Source organism: Eimeria tenella, genomic scaffold (assembly GCF_000499545.2).
Source record: "Eimeria tenella Houghton genomic scaffold, Eth_scaff127, whole genome shotgun sequence".
NCBI lineage: Eukaryota > Apicomplexa > Conoidasida > Eucoccidiorida > Eimeriidae > Eimeria > Eimeria tenella.
The window spans coordinates 33712-50755 of NW_013541498.1; the positions used below are offsets into that span (position 1 = coordinate 33712).

General features: G+C 54.8%; 4 protein-coding genes across 4 annotated transcripts in view; 3 read left to right on the forward strand and 1 right to left on the reverse strand.

The window, feature by feature from the left end:
- Window positions 1–4436, forward strand: part of ETH_00030445 (uncharacterized protein) — a gene marked incomplete at both ends in the record, with an annotated part of 6128 nt that extends 1692 nt beyond the window's left edge. The window contains 5 exons of the mRNA XM_013373245.1: window positions 20–1512; window positions 1778–2231; window positions 2422–3617; window positions 3752–3990; window positions 4285–4436. Coding sequence (XP_013228699.1) covers window positions 20–1512; window positions 1778–2231; window positions 2422–3617; window positions 3752–3990; window positions 4285–4436 — 3534 coding nt within the window. The remainder of the gene's footprint in view (window positions 1–19; window positions 1513–1777; window positions 2232–2421; window positions 3618–3751; window positions 3991–4284) is intronic.
- A 636-nt stretch (window positions 4437–5072) lies between these two features.
- Window positions 5073–6071, forward strand: ETH_00030450 (uncharacterized protein; the record flags this gene model as incomplete). Its single annotated transcript, XM_013373246.1, has 1 exon — window positions 5073–6071. One exon carries the CDS (start codon window positions 5073–5075, stop codon window positions 6069–6071), a length of 999 nt encoding a protein of 332 aa, XP_013228700.1.
- Window positions 6072–7887: 1816 nt separating this feature from the next.
- Window positions 7888–8847, forward strand: ETH_00030455 (uncharacterized protein; the record flags this gene model as incomplete). The annotated part of the gene is made up of 1 exon (XM_013373247.1): window positions 7888–8847. The coding sequence occupies one exon, from the start codon at window positions 7888–7890 to the stop codon at window positions 8845–8847; it is 960 nt and encodes a 319-aa protein (XP_013228701.1).
- Window positions 8848–10173: 1326 nt separating this feature from the next.
- Window positions 10174–13923, reverse strand: ETH_00030460 (transmembrane domain-containing protein, putative; the record flags this gene model as incomplete). The annotated part of the gene is made up of 5 exons (XM_013373248.1): window positions 10174–10282; window positions 10779–10853; window positions 11051–11442; window positions 11701–11826; window positions 12616–13923. The coding sequence occupies 5 exons, from the start codon at window positions 13921–13923 to the stop codon at window positions 10174–10176; spliced, it is 2010 nt and encodes a 669-aa protein (XP_013228702.1).
- Window positions 13924–17044: the final 3121 nt, after the last annotated feature.

Below are 17044 nucleotides of genomic sequence, written 5' to 3' on the forward strand. Positions count from 1 at the left end.
CCCCGAGGGCCCCCTGCAGCACGACATACTGCGGCTTGATGGCCCACCGAACAGCAGCAGCAGCAGCAGCAGCAACAGCAGCTGCAGAAGCAGCAGCAGCAAGACTTCTGCGAGCACATCTTGTCGCTGCTGCTGCCAACTGGAAGCAGCTAGGGCAGGAAATGCAGCAGCTGAGGTGTACAGACAGCTCTGCAAGAACCGCGCAGCAAATGTGCAGCTCCTGGAGGCCCTCCAGTACAACTGCCACAGCAGCAGCAGCAGCAGCAACAGCAGCAGCAGCAACTGTTGTGCTGCAGCAGCAGCTGCGAGGCCCACGGCGATTGCCCCAGGAGCAGTGGCGGACCCCAGAGCTGCTGCAACAGCAGGGGAGGCCCGCGCCTGCAGAGTCGTGCTGAGCAGTAGCGCAGCAGCAGCAGCAGCAGCAGCAGCAGCAAGGCCAGCAGCGGCCAAGCCATATGGAGCCTGCATCTTGTTAGAGTCCGACCAACTTGTTGCTCCTTGCATGGCCCCCTTCGTATTTTCGCGGCGCTGCAGTTCCTCTGCAGCAGCAACTGCAGCAGCAGCAGCAGCAGTAACGGCAGCAGCAGCAACAGCAGCAGCAGCAACAGCAGCGACTGCTGCTGCTGCTGAGGCGCAGGTTGCGGAGCTGCTGGAGTGGCACATTTTTGGCTGCCTCTTTTTTCCTGCTGCTGACGAAGGGCCTACAGCGCTTCTTGTCGCAGTAGATGCTGCAAGGGGCCCCACAGCAGCAATGCACACGCTGCAGCAGCAGCAGCAGCAGCAGCACCAAGAGTTGCTGCTGCAGTTCTTCCACCTGTCAAGCCTCCGTGCTCAGCGACTCGCCGCGGAAGTTCCCTTAGGTGACCTCACCCACGTCACTTGCTGCTGCTACTTGGCTAGGGTTGCCCCACAGCAGCAGCAGCAGCAGCAGCAGCAGCAGCAGCAGAAGCAAGAGCACATGCTCACTCAAGAGACACTTGTTGCTGCATGGGATGCAGCTGCCAGGCGTTTTATTATCGTGCAGCTGAGACCTTCCTACATGCAGGAGCAGCAGCAGCAGCAGCAGCAGCAGCGACAGGGCCCGCAGCAGCAGCAGCAGCAAATCGTCTCCGTAGAAGCCTTGAATGCGTCTGCGGCTTCAGTGCCTGTAGGGCGAGGTATGGAAGAATCCAGCTTGGAAATTTCAGCAGCAGCAGCAGAGGCTGCAGCAGCAGCAGCAGCAGCAGAAGCAGCAACTGCTGCTGCAGGCCTCCCCATCAGCAGCAGGTGGTCATATATTCCTTTCCTGTCTTCTCACTTCAGCGGGTCACCTCTCCCAGTTTGCATGCAGTGGGTGCAGCCCTGCTGTACTGCAGCAGCAGCTAAGAAGCAGCAGCAGCAGCAGCAGCAGCAGCAGCAGCACTGCATCTTCGCTCAACAGCTGCCACCGCTGCTAGTGGGGTTTTCTGACGGGTCCATCTCGCTGCTGACTTTTCCAGAATTGGAGGAATTAACGCTTCTGGGCCCCACAAGGTGAGCAGCAGCTGCTGCAGCAGCAGCTGCATCAGCAGCAGCTGCTGCTGCTGCTGCTAATGCTGCGCCACATAATTGCGTGCTGCCGCAGCACATCTACTTGCTGCTGCTGCTGCTTCTACGCCTAGGGCGGTTCAGGCAGTCCGCCTGTACGTTTCTTAAGCATCTGTTCAAAGTTCTACGATTGAGGGTTTAGGGTTTAGGGTTTTGGGTTTAGGGTTTGGCCTGAGGGTTTGAGGGCTCAATGCTAGGGTTTGCGCTGCAGTGGAGGCCCCCCTCGCCTGTCGGAGTTCGTAGGTGGCCGAGGTCTCTGCAGCTGGGATGATTTGCTGCTGCTGCTGCAGATTGAGTGCCACTGCAGCAGCAGCAGAAGCAGCAGCAGCAGCAGCAGCAGCAACAGCAGCTACGGCGACGATGGGAATCTTAGAGTCTATCTGCTGAGCTACTGCAGCATCTCTGAAGTGGTACCAGAAGCAGCAAAAGGGAGCGCTGCTGCCCCAGCTGCTGCTGAAGATGCTGCTGCACCTGCAGCAGATGCAGCAGCCGCTGCTGCTGCTGCAGGCGCACTTCAGCGGGATACCGTTGCAGATGCCGCTGCAGCTGCAACTGCATCAACCGCATCAGCAGTAGCAGCAGCAGCAGCAGCAGCAACTGCAGCAGACAGTACACCGATGGCAGCCAGGAGCTCCAGTGGCCAGGCCCCGTATGAACTGCAGCAGGTACGCAGAGTAGCAGCAACAGCAACAGCAGCAGCAGCACAAACCTGAGAAACCCTGATGGCAGCAGCCAGAGCAAACACCGCTAGAAGCAGCAGCAGCATCATCAGCTGCAGCAGCAGCTGCTGCTGCTGCGGCTGCTGCTGCTGCGCTGGTATTATCCCAGGAGGAACTGTTTGTGATTTTGTTGCAGCTCAATTTCAACGGGGGAACAGCAACTGTGACAATGCGGCGCCCGTCCTGCATTTGCTTCCTTGACATACGCCGCAGGGTGCAGCAGCAGCAGCAGCGGCAGCAGCAGCAACAGCAGCATCAGCAACAGCAGCAGGTAAGCGAGGTACATGACGCAGGTGGGCCATTTGAGAGACTCCGAGCCGCAGCACGAAGGGCTGGGGCGGTACTTCCTGAGCCAGCTGAAGACGGGGCGTGTGTTGGAGCAGCAGCAGCAGCAGCAGCAGCAGCAGAAACAGAAGCAACTGCAGCAGCAACAGACGCGAGGGGGTCAGGGGTCAGTTGGCTGCTGCAGTGGGGTGTACCTCCACCTCAGCGCGCTCTCCTGGCACTCGCATCTTTGTCTCTTTCCCTAAGGAAGCAGCCAGACCAGCATCAGCAGCAGCAAGCCGCAGCATCTGCAGCAGCAGCAGCAGCAGCAGCAGCGGTAACGCTGAAGCCCCGGCTGGCCTGCTGCGCCTCAAAGCCAATTGGCTGTGTCGTTGCTGATGAGCAGTGCTGCGCCTTCGCCCTTGAGGGCTCTCCAGCCCTTTATATTAAACCCATAGAAGAGGGGCCCCCAAGGGGGCCCCCAGCAGGAGGCCCCCCCACAGGGGGCCCCCTTACAGGGGGCCCCCTGCGGGGGGGCGCCCCTTCTTCGGGGGCCCTCACTACAGGGGCCCCTTCTTCGGGGGCCCTCACTACAGGGGCCCCTCCCACAGGAGAGCCCCCTACAGGGGGGCCCCCTAGAGGGGCCCCTCCTTCTGGGGTGCCCCTTGCAGGGGCCCCCCCTCCGGGGGGCCCCACAGTAGAGGGGCCCCTGGGGCCCAAGTTTGCTGTGGGGTGGGGCCTGAGGTGTATAGACACCCGAGCAGTGAACCCCCCAGGGCTGCTGGGGGCCCCCTCGCTGCTGTCTCGTTCGTGGCTTGTGGGGAGAGCAGCAGAAATGGAAGTGCAGCAAATGGCGCTGCAGCAGCTGCATGCTGTGGGGCCCTTTCTTGTTGCTGCTAGGAGGCACGAGCGGCTGCAGCTGCTGCTGCTCCCGCTGCAGTGCCAGCAGCACCTGCTGCCACTCACACCCCGCCCGCTGCAGCAGCAACAAGAGGAGTTAGGCGCGCCTACTGCTGCTGCTGCTGCTGCTGCTGCTGCGACACAGTGGGACAGCTATGACTGCAGCCAGTGAGGGGTTGTTAGGCTCCACCTACGAGTCTCTCGAGGGACAGCAACGAAGAGCAGCTGCTGCTGCTGCTGCTCCTACAGTATTCTTATTACTGCAGCATAAGCATTATCTGCTGCTGCTGCTGCTCCTACAGTATTCGTATCACTGCAACCCAGGCCTTTGCTGCTGCTGCTACTGCTGCGGCGGCAGCGGTTCCACTCTGTTTAGGTGTATGTCCACCTCAAACGGAGGCAGAGGGGTGCAGCAGCAATAGCAGCCACACCAAAGAAGCAAGTAGAAGGCTCATTCAGCAGCAGCTGCTACGAGGAGCTGCAGCAGCTGCTGCCGCTGCAGCTGCTGCAGCAGCAAATGCGCTGGCACGCAGCCAAGGCGGTGTACGTACAGCCTGTCTGTGTGAGCTTCATCTGTGACGCACTGGGCGTCAGTTACTTGCAACGGCAGCAAACAACTGTTGCAAAGGCAACAGCAGCAGCAACAGCAACAGCAGCAGCAGCAACGGTAGCAGCAGCAGCACCAGTTTGTAGGTTAGTGCCGGCGCAACTGTTACTGCTTCAAATTAATCTGCTGCAGTTGATATTGATCGCGTTCACACTTGCCGCTGCGCTCCTTTAAATCTGAGCGCTGTCGCTGCTGCTGCTGCTGCTGTTGCTGCTGTTGCTGCCGTAGCCTGTGGGATGTGTAGCGCGAGCAGCACCGGAAGCAGCAGCCAGCAAGAGCAGCAGCAGCAACAGCAGCAGCAGCAACAGCAGCAGCAGCAACAGCAGCAGCAGCTCAGCATTGTATCAGGAGGAATAAAAATGACATTAATTGTTGAATAGCAATGCAAAACATTTCAGCAGCAGTGGATCTTCTCTAGGGGCCCCCGAGGGGCCCCCAGCCCGCCCCAGAAGGCTAGAAACGAAACCTCTGAAGACTTCCTTCTGAGAAAACTGTTTGCTGGAAATACCCAAAAGGGATTTTACTTTAGTAAAATTCAGAAGCTGTTCAACTATTTCGAAAGAAGGGGCCGTTGGAACAGACAAGGGTGGGACCTTTCGCTGCTGCGGTTCTGCTGGTGCTGCTGCTGCTGCTGCTCCTACTCGCAGGAGCTTGGTCGTTCTGAAATCCTTCATAATTCCCTATCAAAATCTGCTGCAGGAGAGCCAGGATCCCCAGATCGTCTAAAAGATGCAGATGCAGCAGCAGCAGTGGTAGCTGCAGCAGTAGACGAAGCTCTGGCCTTCACGTACCGCAGCACAGCGGGAATAGCTGCCGCTGCTGCTGCAGCTGCTGCTGCCTCCTTTTGTGCAGATCCCCGCAGCTGCGGCGCTGCTGTAGTGAGAGCGCAGCAAGTCATGCAGCAACCGCTGCAATAGCAGCACCAGCAGCAGCAGCAGTTGTTTCTACTGCTGCTGCAGCAGATCAGCACTTTTCGGACTGCGGATTTACCGCAGTTTTCCTCAGGCTGTTTTCCGATGACTCTGGAGTGTACCACTGACCCTGCTGCGGAAGCTGCCCAGCAGCAGCAGCAGCAGCAGCAGCAGCAGCGCTCAGCAACAGCAGCACCGGCACAGATTGCCGCATTATCACCATCAGTGCCAGGTGCGACTCCAGAGGAAGCTTCGGGAAGATCAGAAGCGGCAAAGTCAGCAGCACCAGCACCAGCATTAGCAGCAGGAGCAGCAGCAGCAGCAACGGCAGCAGCTGCAGCAACTGCAGCAGCAGCTGCGGAGGATGATGATCCAGTGGTGTCAGAAGATCTGCTGCTGCTAGACTTCCCGGAGTTTTCGTTCGCGCCTTCTCTCAAGAAGAGAAGACACACGCCGGCGCGCGTCCCAGCAGCAGCAGCAGCAACAACAGAAGCAGCAGCAGAAGGGGTAGCGTCCGCTGCAGCAGCAGCAGCAGCAGCAGTAACAGCAGCAGTGGAAGATGCAGATGCATCTTCGCAAGCAAAGCAAGGTGCTGAGCGCTCGGGAAGCCCGGAATCGGCAGCAGCAGAAGCAGCAACGGGAGCAACGGGCGCAGCAGCTGCAGCAGCAGCAGCAACAGCAGCAGCAGCAGCACAAGCTTCGTTTCTGCGGCAGCAGCGCCTGCAGCTTAAAGTGTGGGGTCTCGATACGGCGGAGCCGCTGCTGCTTTTGGGAGACTTTTCATTTAAAGGCGAAAGGCTAACAGAGCGCATGACCACCACCGCGTTGTTCAGAATCAATAAGCAGCAGCAGCAGCAACAGCAGCAGCAGCAGCAGCAACAGCAGCAGCAGCAACAGCAGCAGCAGCTGGAAAGCGATGAGGAAGCAAGCGTAGATGCACACGCGGAACTGGAGGGCGTTGCTACGGAAATTATATCTTTCAAGATAGATATCGCTGCTGCTGCTGCTGCTGCCGCTGCTGCTGCAACAACAGCAACGGGGACAGAAGCAAGGCCCGATGCTGCTGATGCCTCTTGTGACAACAGCTGCAGCATTGTTGCGTAGACCCACCAGCTTTAGACCTGGCACAGGACTAGCAGCAGTTGCAGCAGCAGCGGTAGCGGCAGCGACAACGCCAGCAGCAGTGGTATTATTTCATGAACCGGTAGAGTTTGCTGCTGCTGCTGCTGCTGCTGCTCGTTCACCTTAAGATGCCAGTTTCGTTTTACGTTTCTAGGGGGCCTGTCTTGCGTGAGCTGCAGCGGCTTAAGCAGAAGCTGCAGCTGCAGCTCGGGCCAGCAGCAGCAGCTGCGGCCCGAGCAGCAGCAGCCGCAGCAGCAGCAGCAGCTGCTGCTGCCGTTTTGTTGGGCAGCAGCAAGCCTTCTAGCCTGCTGCGCTGCCTCGCAAAGCAGGCGCAGAGAATGTTTGCTGTCTGTACACCCGAGACGCCCCGAAACGCCCATCGGGTTTGTCTCATTTCAAACAGCATTTGGCAATTAAAATAACAGTTTGTTTCTGGATGAAAATGCTTCATTTATTGACGATCTTAGAGAATTATTTGAACTTTAAAAGCTCCCGTCAGCAGATATGTTCAACTCTCTCCACCCGCCGTTGGGGCTGCTGCTACGTGCAACTTGCTGCAGTGCTGCTGCGGGCCACGCAGCAGCAGCAGCAGTTCTTTCAGTTCATGTTCTTTAGAGCAGCACAAATGAATTTGACTCTTTTGAATGTCCAGTGGAGTGGCGGAGAGCCGCGAGGAAGCGCAGCTTGCGGGTTCCGGCCACACGCACTTCTCGCAGAGAGAAGCACTTTATTGAATATTTCGACAGTGTTGCACTCCCCTGCAGCAGCTGCTGCTAATGTGCCACATCTTGAGCCACATGAGCCTAATTAGATTACTCAAGGGGAAGCAGATGAATTCGGATTTCATTTTGGGGCTTTTTAGCTCGGCCTGCGAAGTTGTACAGCGGCTTTGCTGGCGGCTGGCGGCCGACTGGGGGCTCTGCTGGAGGCCCCGCTGGCGGAGGAATTCCCCTGGAGTTCTGTTGATATGAATTTCAAAAAGAAGTCTGAAACTGCAATTAACAAATCAACTCTGGCGGCGCCTCGATGCCAGCCGGGTGGGCACGCACGCCGCAGTTCAAGTGTGCGGCGTGGCTGCAGCAGAGCGGTCGCCGGAACTCCAGTTGGGATCTTCTCTTAAAACTCCTGAAAGAATAAACTTTGTCTCCTTTTTATCTTTCCGTGGCGATCTTTTCTTGTTGGGGAAGCGCGGGGGTCTCTGAGACAGTTTGTGGCCTCCGAACATTTTTGTGAATTTGTGTCGGTGGCGGCGCAGCCGCTGTGCGGCCTCCGCGCGAGAAGACCCGTTTTGGACTCTTCAACCCAGCCTTCTTGAATTTGAATTGCAATTGCAAATTGAAAATTTATTTGGAGCCAAGAGTCGGAGGCGGACAAGTGCGCGCTGCGGCGTTTCAGCTTCCCGTGACACCCGAACAGCATCGGCGCCGCAGCACCTGTTGGCGCTTCTTCAGAGCCTCCGTTCCCCACCTTCTTTCCGCCCTTTGAACTTGTCCTTGGAATTTTTCGAGTTTTATTTTTGCAATTCAACAAGGAGCAGAGCCGTGGCCCGCAGCAAGCCACAGCTGTGGCGGGTTGAGGCTGCAGCATCCGCCACGGCAGTGCGTCGTTCGTTTTGAAACTGCGGCGACCGAGCTCCGCCTCTTCTTCGTCTAAGTGCTGCACGCAGCATTCGCTTCGAGTTTGTGTGGAGTGCGCGGCCGTGCTGCCTCTGCCGCCGCGGCGCTGCAGCAAGCGCGTTGGCTGCAGCAGGGCAGCGCGTGGCCGGGGCTGCGAGCAGCTGCTGGCGGGGCCCCCGGCCATGAGCGGCGCTGCAGCGATGCGGGGGGCCCTCGAACAGGAGGAGGGCGGGGCCCCCCTGAGGCTCTTCCTCGCCGCGAACGGCGTGGGGGCCCCCCGCTCCTCGGAGGCCGAGAAGCAGGGCCCCATCCGCCCCGCGTTCGCCACCTCGCCCGCGCCCGGGCTCGTGCGCAGCTACTCCACAGCAGACCCCACCAACGACGCCTTCACTGTGTCCCACGAGCTGGACTTCGATGACTGGGTGACCACGGTGCTGGGGACTTTGCAGCTGCTGGTGTCTTCTTCCGTGGTGGCTCTTGGGGTTTATTTGCTGTTCACTTGCCCCGAAATGGCCCGAGAGGCGCCGCTCTTGTTTTGCTTCGTGGCCTTCTCGCTGTCAGCAGAGCTCGCGCTGCTGCTGCTGGTTTTGCTGCTGATGCTGGCCGTGCGGCTGCTGTGCGGCGCCGCCCGCGCCGAATACACCTCCGCCGTCTGCGGGATCTTCCACAGAACTATGGAAGGAGTTATTTATTTTCTTTGCGTGGGCTTCGGGGGGTCTTTGTTGGTGCTGCTTGCCACCGGGGACCCGCAGGACCCGTGGGTTCGATACCTGGGGAAGCGCCGGGTGTTCGTGTGGGCGTTCGTGGGGCTCGAAGTGGCACTTTGTCTGCTGTATTGCCTCCAAACTATTCCCACTCTTTACGGAATATGCAAATTTGTGTCTCACAAACTTTATTTGAAAGTCACTGGCAGAGAAGAACACGAGTTCCAGAGGCCTGACGTCTCTCTCACCTACGCGCGCCTCGCTGACTATGACTACTCGCTGCGGCACATGCACAACCCTGCTGCTGCTGCTGCTGCTGCTGCTGCTGCTGCAGCAACCGACACTTCAAGGATGTACGTACACTCCACGGAGCCAGACACTCCCGGGGCTGCACAGGCGAGCGAGAGAGAGCAGGCCCTCTTGGATCAGAATATCTAAATTCGACACTTTTTCCGAATCAACAAACTCCGCAACAGCTCAATCTCAGCTAGCCAGAAACTAGCCAAAAGCCAGCAAATGGCTAGCTGGCAGCTAGCCATGAACTCACCAACAGCTAGCTGTAAGCTGGCCAAGTGTGAGCTTGCTGCCAGCTAGCTGCAAGGATACAGCAGCTAGCCGCTGCTGCCCTAAGCCTCACGAGAGAGGCAGCCCCTGCGGCGGAGCCACAGAGGCGAAAACTGAACAAACAAAAGCTTTAGCAAAATACTTTTTTAATTTACTTTCATATATTTGTTAGATATCTTCGCCACGCTCTACACAGAGTATCCATTAGCAGCCGCTACACCATGTGCAGTTCAAATAATTTGTGCTTTACGCGTGTAGCATATCATGTATCTGATGGATGCACCAAAGCCGCATTGAATATTCTTTACCTTTATGTCGCATTGAATATTGTTTGCATTTTAGACATTTTGGGAAATTTACTCAGCTGCCTACTGGGGGAATTGCACCCTCGAGGCCCATCAACGCTCCGCCTGTAGCAGCGGCAGCAAGCAGCACTTAGATTGTGGTGCTACTGCTGCTGCTGCTGCTGCAGGAACAGCAACGGCGCCAGCAACAACGGCAGCTAGAGCCTCCATTAGGATCTTGTGCATTAATCCCTACTACCAGCCTGCTCGTGGCAATGAACCACATATTATCTATTCTGCCTGCATACAATAGCTGCCCCAGCATGGGCAGCAGCAGAACAGCAGCATCTGGGGCGCATCAGCAACAGAAGTAGCAACAGCAGTAGCAACAGCAGCAGCTGCAGCAGCTGCAGCAGTTGCAGCAGTTGCGGGAATCAATGCAGCGGTAGCAGCAAAAACAGCAGCTGCAGCAGCAAAGGTGGCCGCCTTGCGCGAAACTAATTGCCAGTGCCCAAGAATGAGAAATAGAACACAAAGAACAACAACACTGGGGTCCATGTGAAGTGGAAAGTAAATGAACGGTCAAAGGGCTGCAGCAGCCCCAGGCCCACAGAGGCTCTGCTGCGGCTGAGAGGCCCTTGGCACCTTCCGGTGCCCTCAGATCTTCCAGATCTGGCCATAAGAGTTGGGAATCAAATGGACTTTAAATAAATGACAACTGGGCCGAGGCCTGCCGTGACTGTGCATCGTTAGATGCCATTCAAGCCAGGAAAGAAGGTCTGATGCACTGTTTGATGCAGTCCTTGTTGCAGACTCCTTTGCTGAAGGTGCAGCTAGCCTTGTTGCAGTTTTCTTGATATTGTTGCTGCCGCAGTGGCTCTTTCTGTTGCAGCTGCTCAGCTTGGGCGTCGAATCTTCACTGCAGCTGCTGTTCCAGCTGTTGCTGCAGCCGGTGCTTCTGTTGCTGTTGCTGCTGCTGCTGCTGTTGGGCTGGGTCCTGCAGCTCCTCTGTCAGGGTGTGGGGTCTTCAGGCCCATTTAAACCCTCCACTGTGTTCTTCCGCGTGCTGCTTTCATTTTCTGAGTTCTGCCCTAAGTGGGCATAGCGCTGCGTCCCGTGCGAAAGCTTGGGTGCTGCCCGCTGGCTGCTGAAAGTGCAGCAGGACAGACACATAAAACCAAAGAAAATGAAGAGGAGCAACAGAAGCAGTGATGACGGCAGCAGCAGCAGCAGAAGCAGCAATAGCGGCAGCAGCAGCAGCAGTAGTAGCAGCAGCAGCGCTAACAGCAACAGCTGCAGAAACAGCTGCGTCGTCAGGTCTTTGTGAAGCTGGGCTCAGTTCCACCCAATGCACTTATGCGGCGAAGACATCTTTGTGTGTGAACTCCGAATTACGCAGTTAAGGTTCTAAATGGTAAATGTGGAGCAAGTTGAAGTGCAACTGCGAGATACTTGGATACCAAATAATTCGTTCAGTTTGCATGCAGACTGCATGCAACAACAGACCCAAACGGTGCTCACCGTCTAGAGCCCATTGGGCTACTGTTCGTCCCGTGGCTACCTTCGTAGCTTCTGCTGGCTTCCTCTGAAGCGGTGCTGAGGCATAAAAGACGCAGCAGCAAAGACATTTGTGCATGTGTGCAGTGTCTATAAACTCCAGCAGCAGCAGCAGGAAGCAGCAGCTGCCGCACAGCTGCTGCCAGAGTCCCGCTGCGTGTGCTTAGGGAAGAAATGAGTCTTTGTGGCTCAGTCCGGAGTTCCGTGACTGCGCTGTATGTACAGCTGGGCCTCACCTGGATGGAGTCCTGGAGCGAAGACCTGCGCAAATGTATCTTTCATTGATTTTGAGTCCTCTGAAAATGGGAGCAAAGCCCAAGACGATCCCCAAAAGCAGCCCCACAACTGTGGAGGCGACGATCCCAGCAACCCCCAAACTGGGGTAAGTGAAGACACCTATGACTGCCCCGCTCCCGAGGCCCCCCAGGGCCCCCAGCCACGCCCCGCGGCGCCCCACAAGCACTGTAGCCACCAGCAGACTCATTAGGGCCCCCCCCAGGTAGAGGGCCCCCGCCCAACAAGAAGGGGGCACCAAGCCCCCCACCATGCCCCCCACCACTAGCCCAATGCCTCCAGCCACCAGCAGCCAGTTGCCCCCGCCTCTGTAGAAGTTCGAAGCAGACAATCCCTGGGAAAAAAGCAACGCATGTGCAAAGCCAAACTTGAAATACAAATGGAGTTTTCGCTTGGGAGAAAAGACTATTCTTTGCTTCACTCTGCAATATGCCTAAGTGCTGAGAGGCTGTGCATCAGCGCATGCATATATTTGTGCATTTTGGGGGCCCCCCTCGGCTCCCCTTATATAGGCAAATGCACTACTTCAAGCTTGATATGCATTTGCTGTCTGCTTCTTGCTGCTTCCCCCTCCTTAAGGGGTCACACTTGCCTGCGAGTACAAAGAAGCCGTCATGTAGAAGGCAATGAAAGTAATAACGGAGTAAAAGCAGAAGACCAAAATGCTTAAAGACCAAACGGGCCAGCAAGAGCACTGGTCCAGACACACGTCCGAGTCCTGCAACAAATAAACAGTATAATTAAAGCACAACAAAAATAGCAAATAATCAACTAGCTCGTCACTCTGTAAATGCACTAGTCTAAGTGCGAGGTCGCTTGGCTAATTAGATCCAACTTGACTGTTCCAGCCGCCAAATAACTATGAAACGAAGCAATTAATTTAAAAATCCACGAAAATATGAATTACTGAAGCAGCAAAGCTGCAGGTAAGCACGAGATAACCATTTCGTTGGGTGTCAAAGGTATAAGAACAGAAACACGAATGCATGAAAGCGTCATGAAGAGCCGTGAGGGAAACACAAACTGAGACAGAAACAAAAAGGAAAGCAAGAAAAAGCAACTAAATGGTCTCTTCAACCTGTCCATACACACATCAAGAGCCTCGAGGGGGAGAAAACTCAAGAAGCAGCAGCAGTAGCCACAACTGCTGCAGCAGCTGCTGCAGCTGCGGGTTGAGTTGCAAACAGCAAGACTTCTGGGGTGTACGTACACCTCAGCCTTATGTAGGAAAAACGAACACATTGCTTTCTAAGAAAAAAGGACCTCTGGCTTCGATTTTTCACACGGAGCAGCCACCAGTGAACAAATAGTTGAAGCAAAACAGAAAAATAGCAGAAAAAGAATCAAAATCCAAAAAAGCATCGACGTCTAGAGCCACACAAAAGCTCTTCTCTTGTACGTTTCTTTCTCTCTTTTGTTGTTCTTTTACTATTCAAGAAAAGGAGAAAACAAAGAGATATATTTTGAAAAGTTAACTTTTGAGAAAAAAAGGAAGAGTGCAGCTTACGTAGTGGTATGCAACGTGTTTCAGGACAATGGTCCGCCCCCCGGAAGCTGCTTCTTCTTGCTGCTGCGTGGCGAGAGACTCCTGTGCTGCTGCAGCTGCTGCAGCTGCTGCAGCTTGGGCTGCTTCTTCTTCTGTTGCAGCTGCCTCTGCTGCTGCTGCTTCCTCTTCCCCGGCCTCACTAGTAGGAGCGCCCTCCAAGTTGTCTTCTGCTGCTGCGGAGTTTTTCGCCGGTTTTGCTGCCGGCCTGGGGAGGGTACCTAATTGCTGCTGCAGTGCGGGGGGCTGCGGTGCTGCTGCTGCTGCTGTTGGGTAAGCTGCAGCAGGTGGTGCTGCAGTTGCTGCAGCTTCTCCCGCGTTTTGCGGCGGGGTTGCTGCTGCCTGCGGCAGCAACCCAGGCTGAGGCCCTGCAGGTGGTATTGGGAGAGCAGGTTGCTGCGCAACAAAAAGACCTGCCGGTGCTGCTGCTGCTGCTGCTGGTGGAACTGCTGCTGCTTCTGGCCCTGGTGCTGGTGCGGGAGGTGCGGGGAGTGCTGCTGATGCTCCCGGTGCTGCTGCTGCTCCCGGTGCTGCTGCTTGTGCTTCTGGTCCAGCTGCTGCTGCCATACCGGGCGCACTCTGGGGTCCTGAATAGAGTGGAGACACGCCAGCTTGTGTTGCTGCTGCTGGTACTGCTGCTGGCGCTGCTGCTGGTGCACTTGCTGCACCTGGTTGTCCTGGCGGCGGGACTGCTGCTGCTGCTGCTGTGTCCGCAGGGGCTGGAGGATTCAGCAGTGCAGTTAATTTAGTTGCTTGGGGTGCTGCTTCTCCAGGCTGCGCAGCTGCTCCTGGTGCTGCGCCTGCTACTGGTGGCTGGGCTGCTGCTGCTGCAGCTGCTTCTGCAGAATCTGCTGGTGCTGCTAAAGCTACCGGCGCTGCTGTTTCTGCTGCCTCCTCCGAAGCAGTAGAACCATTACCCGGATCTTCGTTAAGCTGCAGGTGCAAAAAGGTCTGAGATTGAGGCCCGCTGCCCCTGAGGCCATCCCAGTGTTGCTGCCGTAGCTGCTGTTGCTGCTGCTGCTGTAGCTCGTGGAGCTGCTGCTGCAGCTGCTGTTGCTGAGCGAGCTCTTGCTGTAGCAGCTGCTGCTGCAGCTGAGGGTCATACGTGTGATGGGATATGTCCTGCATGCGGCTTTGAAGAGCCACAGGCTCTGCTGCAGTACCCCCTAGCCTCCCGGGGCCCCATGTTGCTGCTGTGGTGTTGCGCGCCCAGGCCAGAAGGGCCCCCAGGAGGGAGGCTGAAGTGAAGCAAGGTCTCAACGTTTGCCTCATTGGTGGGAGGTGGGCTGTAGCTGTTGCTGCTGCTGCGGACGCTGTTGCGGTGCTGTTGCTCTTGCAGCTGCTGCTGCTGCAGCTGGAGAGCGGGGACTCAGTCCTGGCTAAAAAGACTCTGGATGTCCTAGATTGAGGAAGTAAAAATTCCGAGTTGAGATGAATAAAAAGTAGCGAACTGAACCATACCTACAGAAGAACGACAAGAGTCGAGGGCCTCATGGCTCGCCGTGGTTCGGTGGCCCCCCCTCAGCCTCCTCAGCAGTCTCAAAGGGGCATAGGGCCTTACAAATGAAGTAAAATAAGTACGGGAATTAAGCAGAAGAAGGGGAAAAGAGGCCAAAACAAGCCAACCAGCAGTTCCGCCGCGGCGTTAGTGAGGATGGAAAGCAGCGAACGCAAGGGAGAGGGTGAAGAGGGATTAAAAAGGGTGTTTAATCCCATTAATGAAAGAAATAGGGACAAATCAGTATTACGGGGGAATAAATGAAGAACGGATAATCCCGAGAGCCCATAGTGTGGCCGGGAACGGTAGCTAGTGGATCGAGTCACGTCTCGGCCGTGACGGTCAAGAGGAACTTTAGCTGTGCGAATTGGGCACAACTTCTGTCCTTTTCCCCTTTTTTTCTCTAATTTGCAATTAAAATTGTTTAATAAACTTCATCTGTCACTATTATCCAGCAATTCTGGGCGAAAAGCCGTAGTTAGCCGGCTGGCCGCAGGAATTCCACGAGCGCTGACCACCGGCCCAGAGCCACCGCTGTCATTCCCACATCCAAGAGCCGCCATTGAAAAATAAATAAACTGCTGACATCCTTCCTGTTTGCGAATTTCTTTTATGAATTGCAATTAGACACGAGTCCTCACGCGTGTTGGCGCCCATAGCTGGCGTGGTTACCTGCTGCAAGAGCTCCAGCTTTCCACCTCGACTATAAGGACGTGCCAAGGGATGGGTTTTCAGCATAAAAACACTGCCTGCACCTTCTTGTGCATTTCACAGCCACATGTTTTGAACAAAGAGCTTTCACAAATTGCTCTTGTTGCTGCTGCAGCTGGACAATTACGGCCTTTGGCTGCTGAGTGGCCAGCTGGTGGAAATAGGCCTTGAGAGACTCATCTCTTAACCTTACCTACTTGATGCTTTTAGATGGGCCATGCAGTTGTTTGAGTTTTTGAAATAGCAGCTATTGCTCCTGCTGTGGTCTCTGGCGGTTGCGGCAGCATCATTAATCGCTTCTGCTCTATTCTATCCGTTTGCCCATTCCTCTTTTTGCGCAGATGCATTAGGAATATGTTCAAATATGCTTGCAATACAGTAAAAAGAGTCTAAAGGGTTGGGGCTGGCTGCATGCGGCGAAGGCTACTGCCGAACACCTGCAAATTGATAAGCATCTGCACGGCACAGCGCAATACTTTGTCACTCACTGAGAAAACTTTGTCCCGAATGTCTTCATCACCCCTCTCAATTTTCCCTCATTCCATCATTTTCAAAGTATTTTGTGGTTCAGAGGTGCAACAATGTGTAGGAAGCTCCACACATTTGTACGAATTGCACGTTACGCAGACGTAAATGAAAATACAGGTGCTTTTAATGTGTTTAATCTTTGGCTCTTTTTAATCACTATTCCGGCGGCATCAGCCAGACTGGTAGTCCTACACTTATACGCTTCTGGTGGCCCCTCAGGGGGCGCCGAGATGTTCAAGTCTTCAAGAGAGCTTCTTACCAGTCACTTGTTCAAGACTCACTCGAATCAAATAGAGGATACCGTCAAACTGGTAGATATGCAAGTCACAAACAGCAGCGCAACGGATGCCCAGCTGACTTATTTGCAAAGTAGCCATTCGGTTGAAGAACGCACGGCTTGCTGGCTAGCTGCACATTGCTGTCCAAACAGCATTGAAAATGAGCTTCCAGGAATAACTCAGAATTCCGTTGGCAATGTCAATAAGTGCTGGTAGGTGCTGAACTGCCACAGGAGAGATAAAGGTAATGAAAATGTTCAAATTAACGAAGTGCGCATGTAATATTCATATGCGAACTCTGCTCAAACGCGCATTGGGCAAATGCATGCTTTCTCATGTGTATATCTGCATGCTTTAATGCATGTTCGTGCCCATATGCGAATGAAGGATTTATTGGTGCTTGCTCATGCGTCTGCATGCAGTTCCGTACTTTTTATAGAGGGGGCTGAGAGACAAGGCCGTAAGAAACTGCCAAATGCAGCAAAAAATCGTAGAAGAATATATATTGTGCAGTGCCTGCGTGTTACTGCTATGGCCTAAACAATTTGATCACCTTAGCATTAGTCCGGGCTTTAACAAGATAGATAAAATCGGCATTCTCAAGCAAATTTTGCGCACCATGAAAGCATATCCTCCTTTGTGGGACCGACTTTCTCTTTATATATTCTCTTCTTTCACTTCTTTATCGTTAAATTTTGAGCAGCGGCAACAACTGCTCAGACTACACAAAAAGTACCAGACCCTGGTCCACTAGTTTTATAGGCGACAAGGGAACACCGCACTCTTTGGAGATTCCACGGTTCTTTCGCAGCCCCATTCAGTAAGTTCCGCTGCAATTTCCCTTGTGCTGCGTAGGTTGTAAAAAGAACAAACAGAGTTCATAATTTCAAGGGTTATTATAATAATCTGCTGAACAGAAATGCCCCAAGCATTGCAAGGCACTGGGGTTTGCTTCGAAGTGGCCAGAGAGCCTACAACAGGCTGCGCGTAACGTGCATAGCCAGAATTAACCAGCACCTTGCCAAGCCATGCATGAAGCGCGCGTCAACGTCACAGAACGACCACAAGGCACTATCATTGTAGGACGTATGGGGGACAAGTCCCTTGCTCTTTCACTGCTTTGGGTGTTTCAGTTATTCTCAATAAAACGCTACTACACTCAAGTTGCCTCTCGCACCCCACACAGAAAGACGACAACTTCTTAACAGAAAGACAAATTCAATGTTTCTTGCCGTCCTAAAGTATAGGTGCCTCCATTAGTATATTTTGTGTGGGCCAGCAAATGGTAAGGGTGGCGTGGGTCACCACACACACTCCAGTGCGCCGGTGCCAAGCTACGCTGCGAAGCGAAACGGATGGACACCATTTAGTCAGGGTA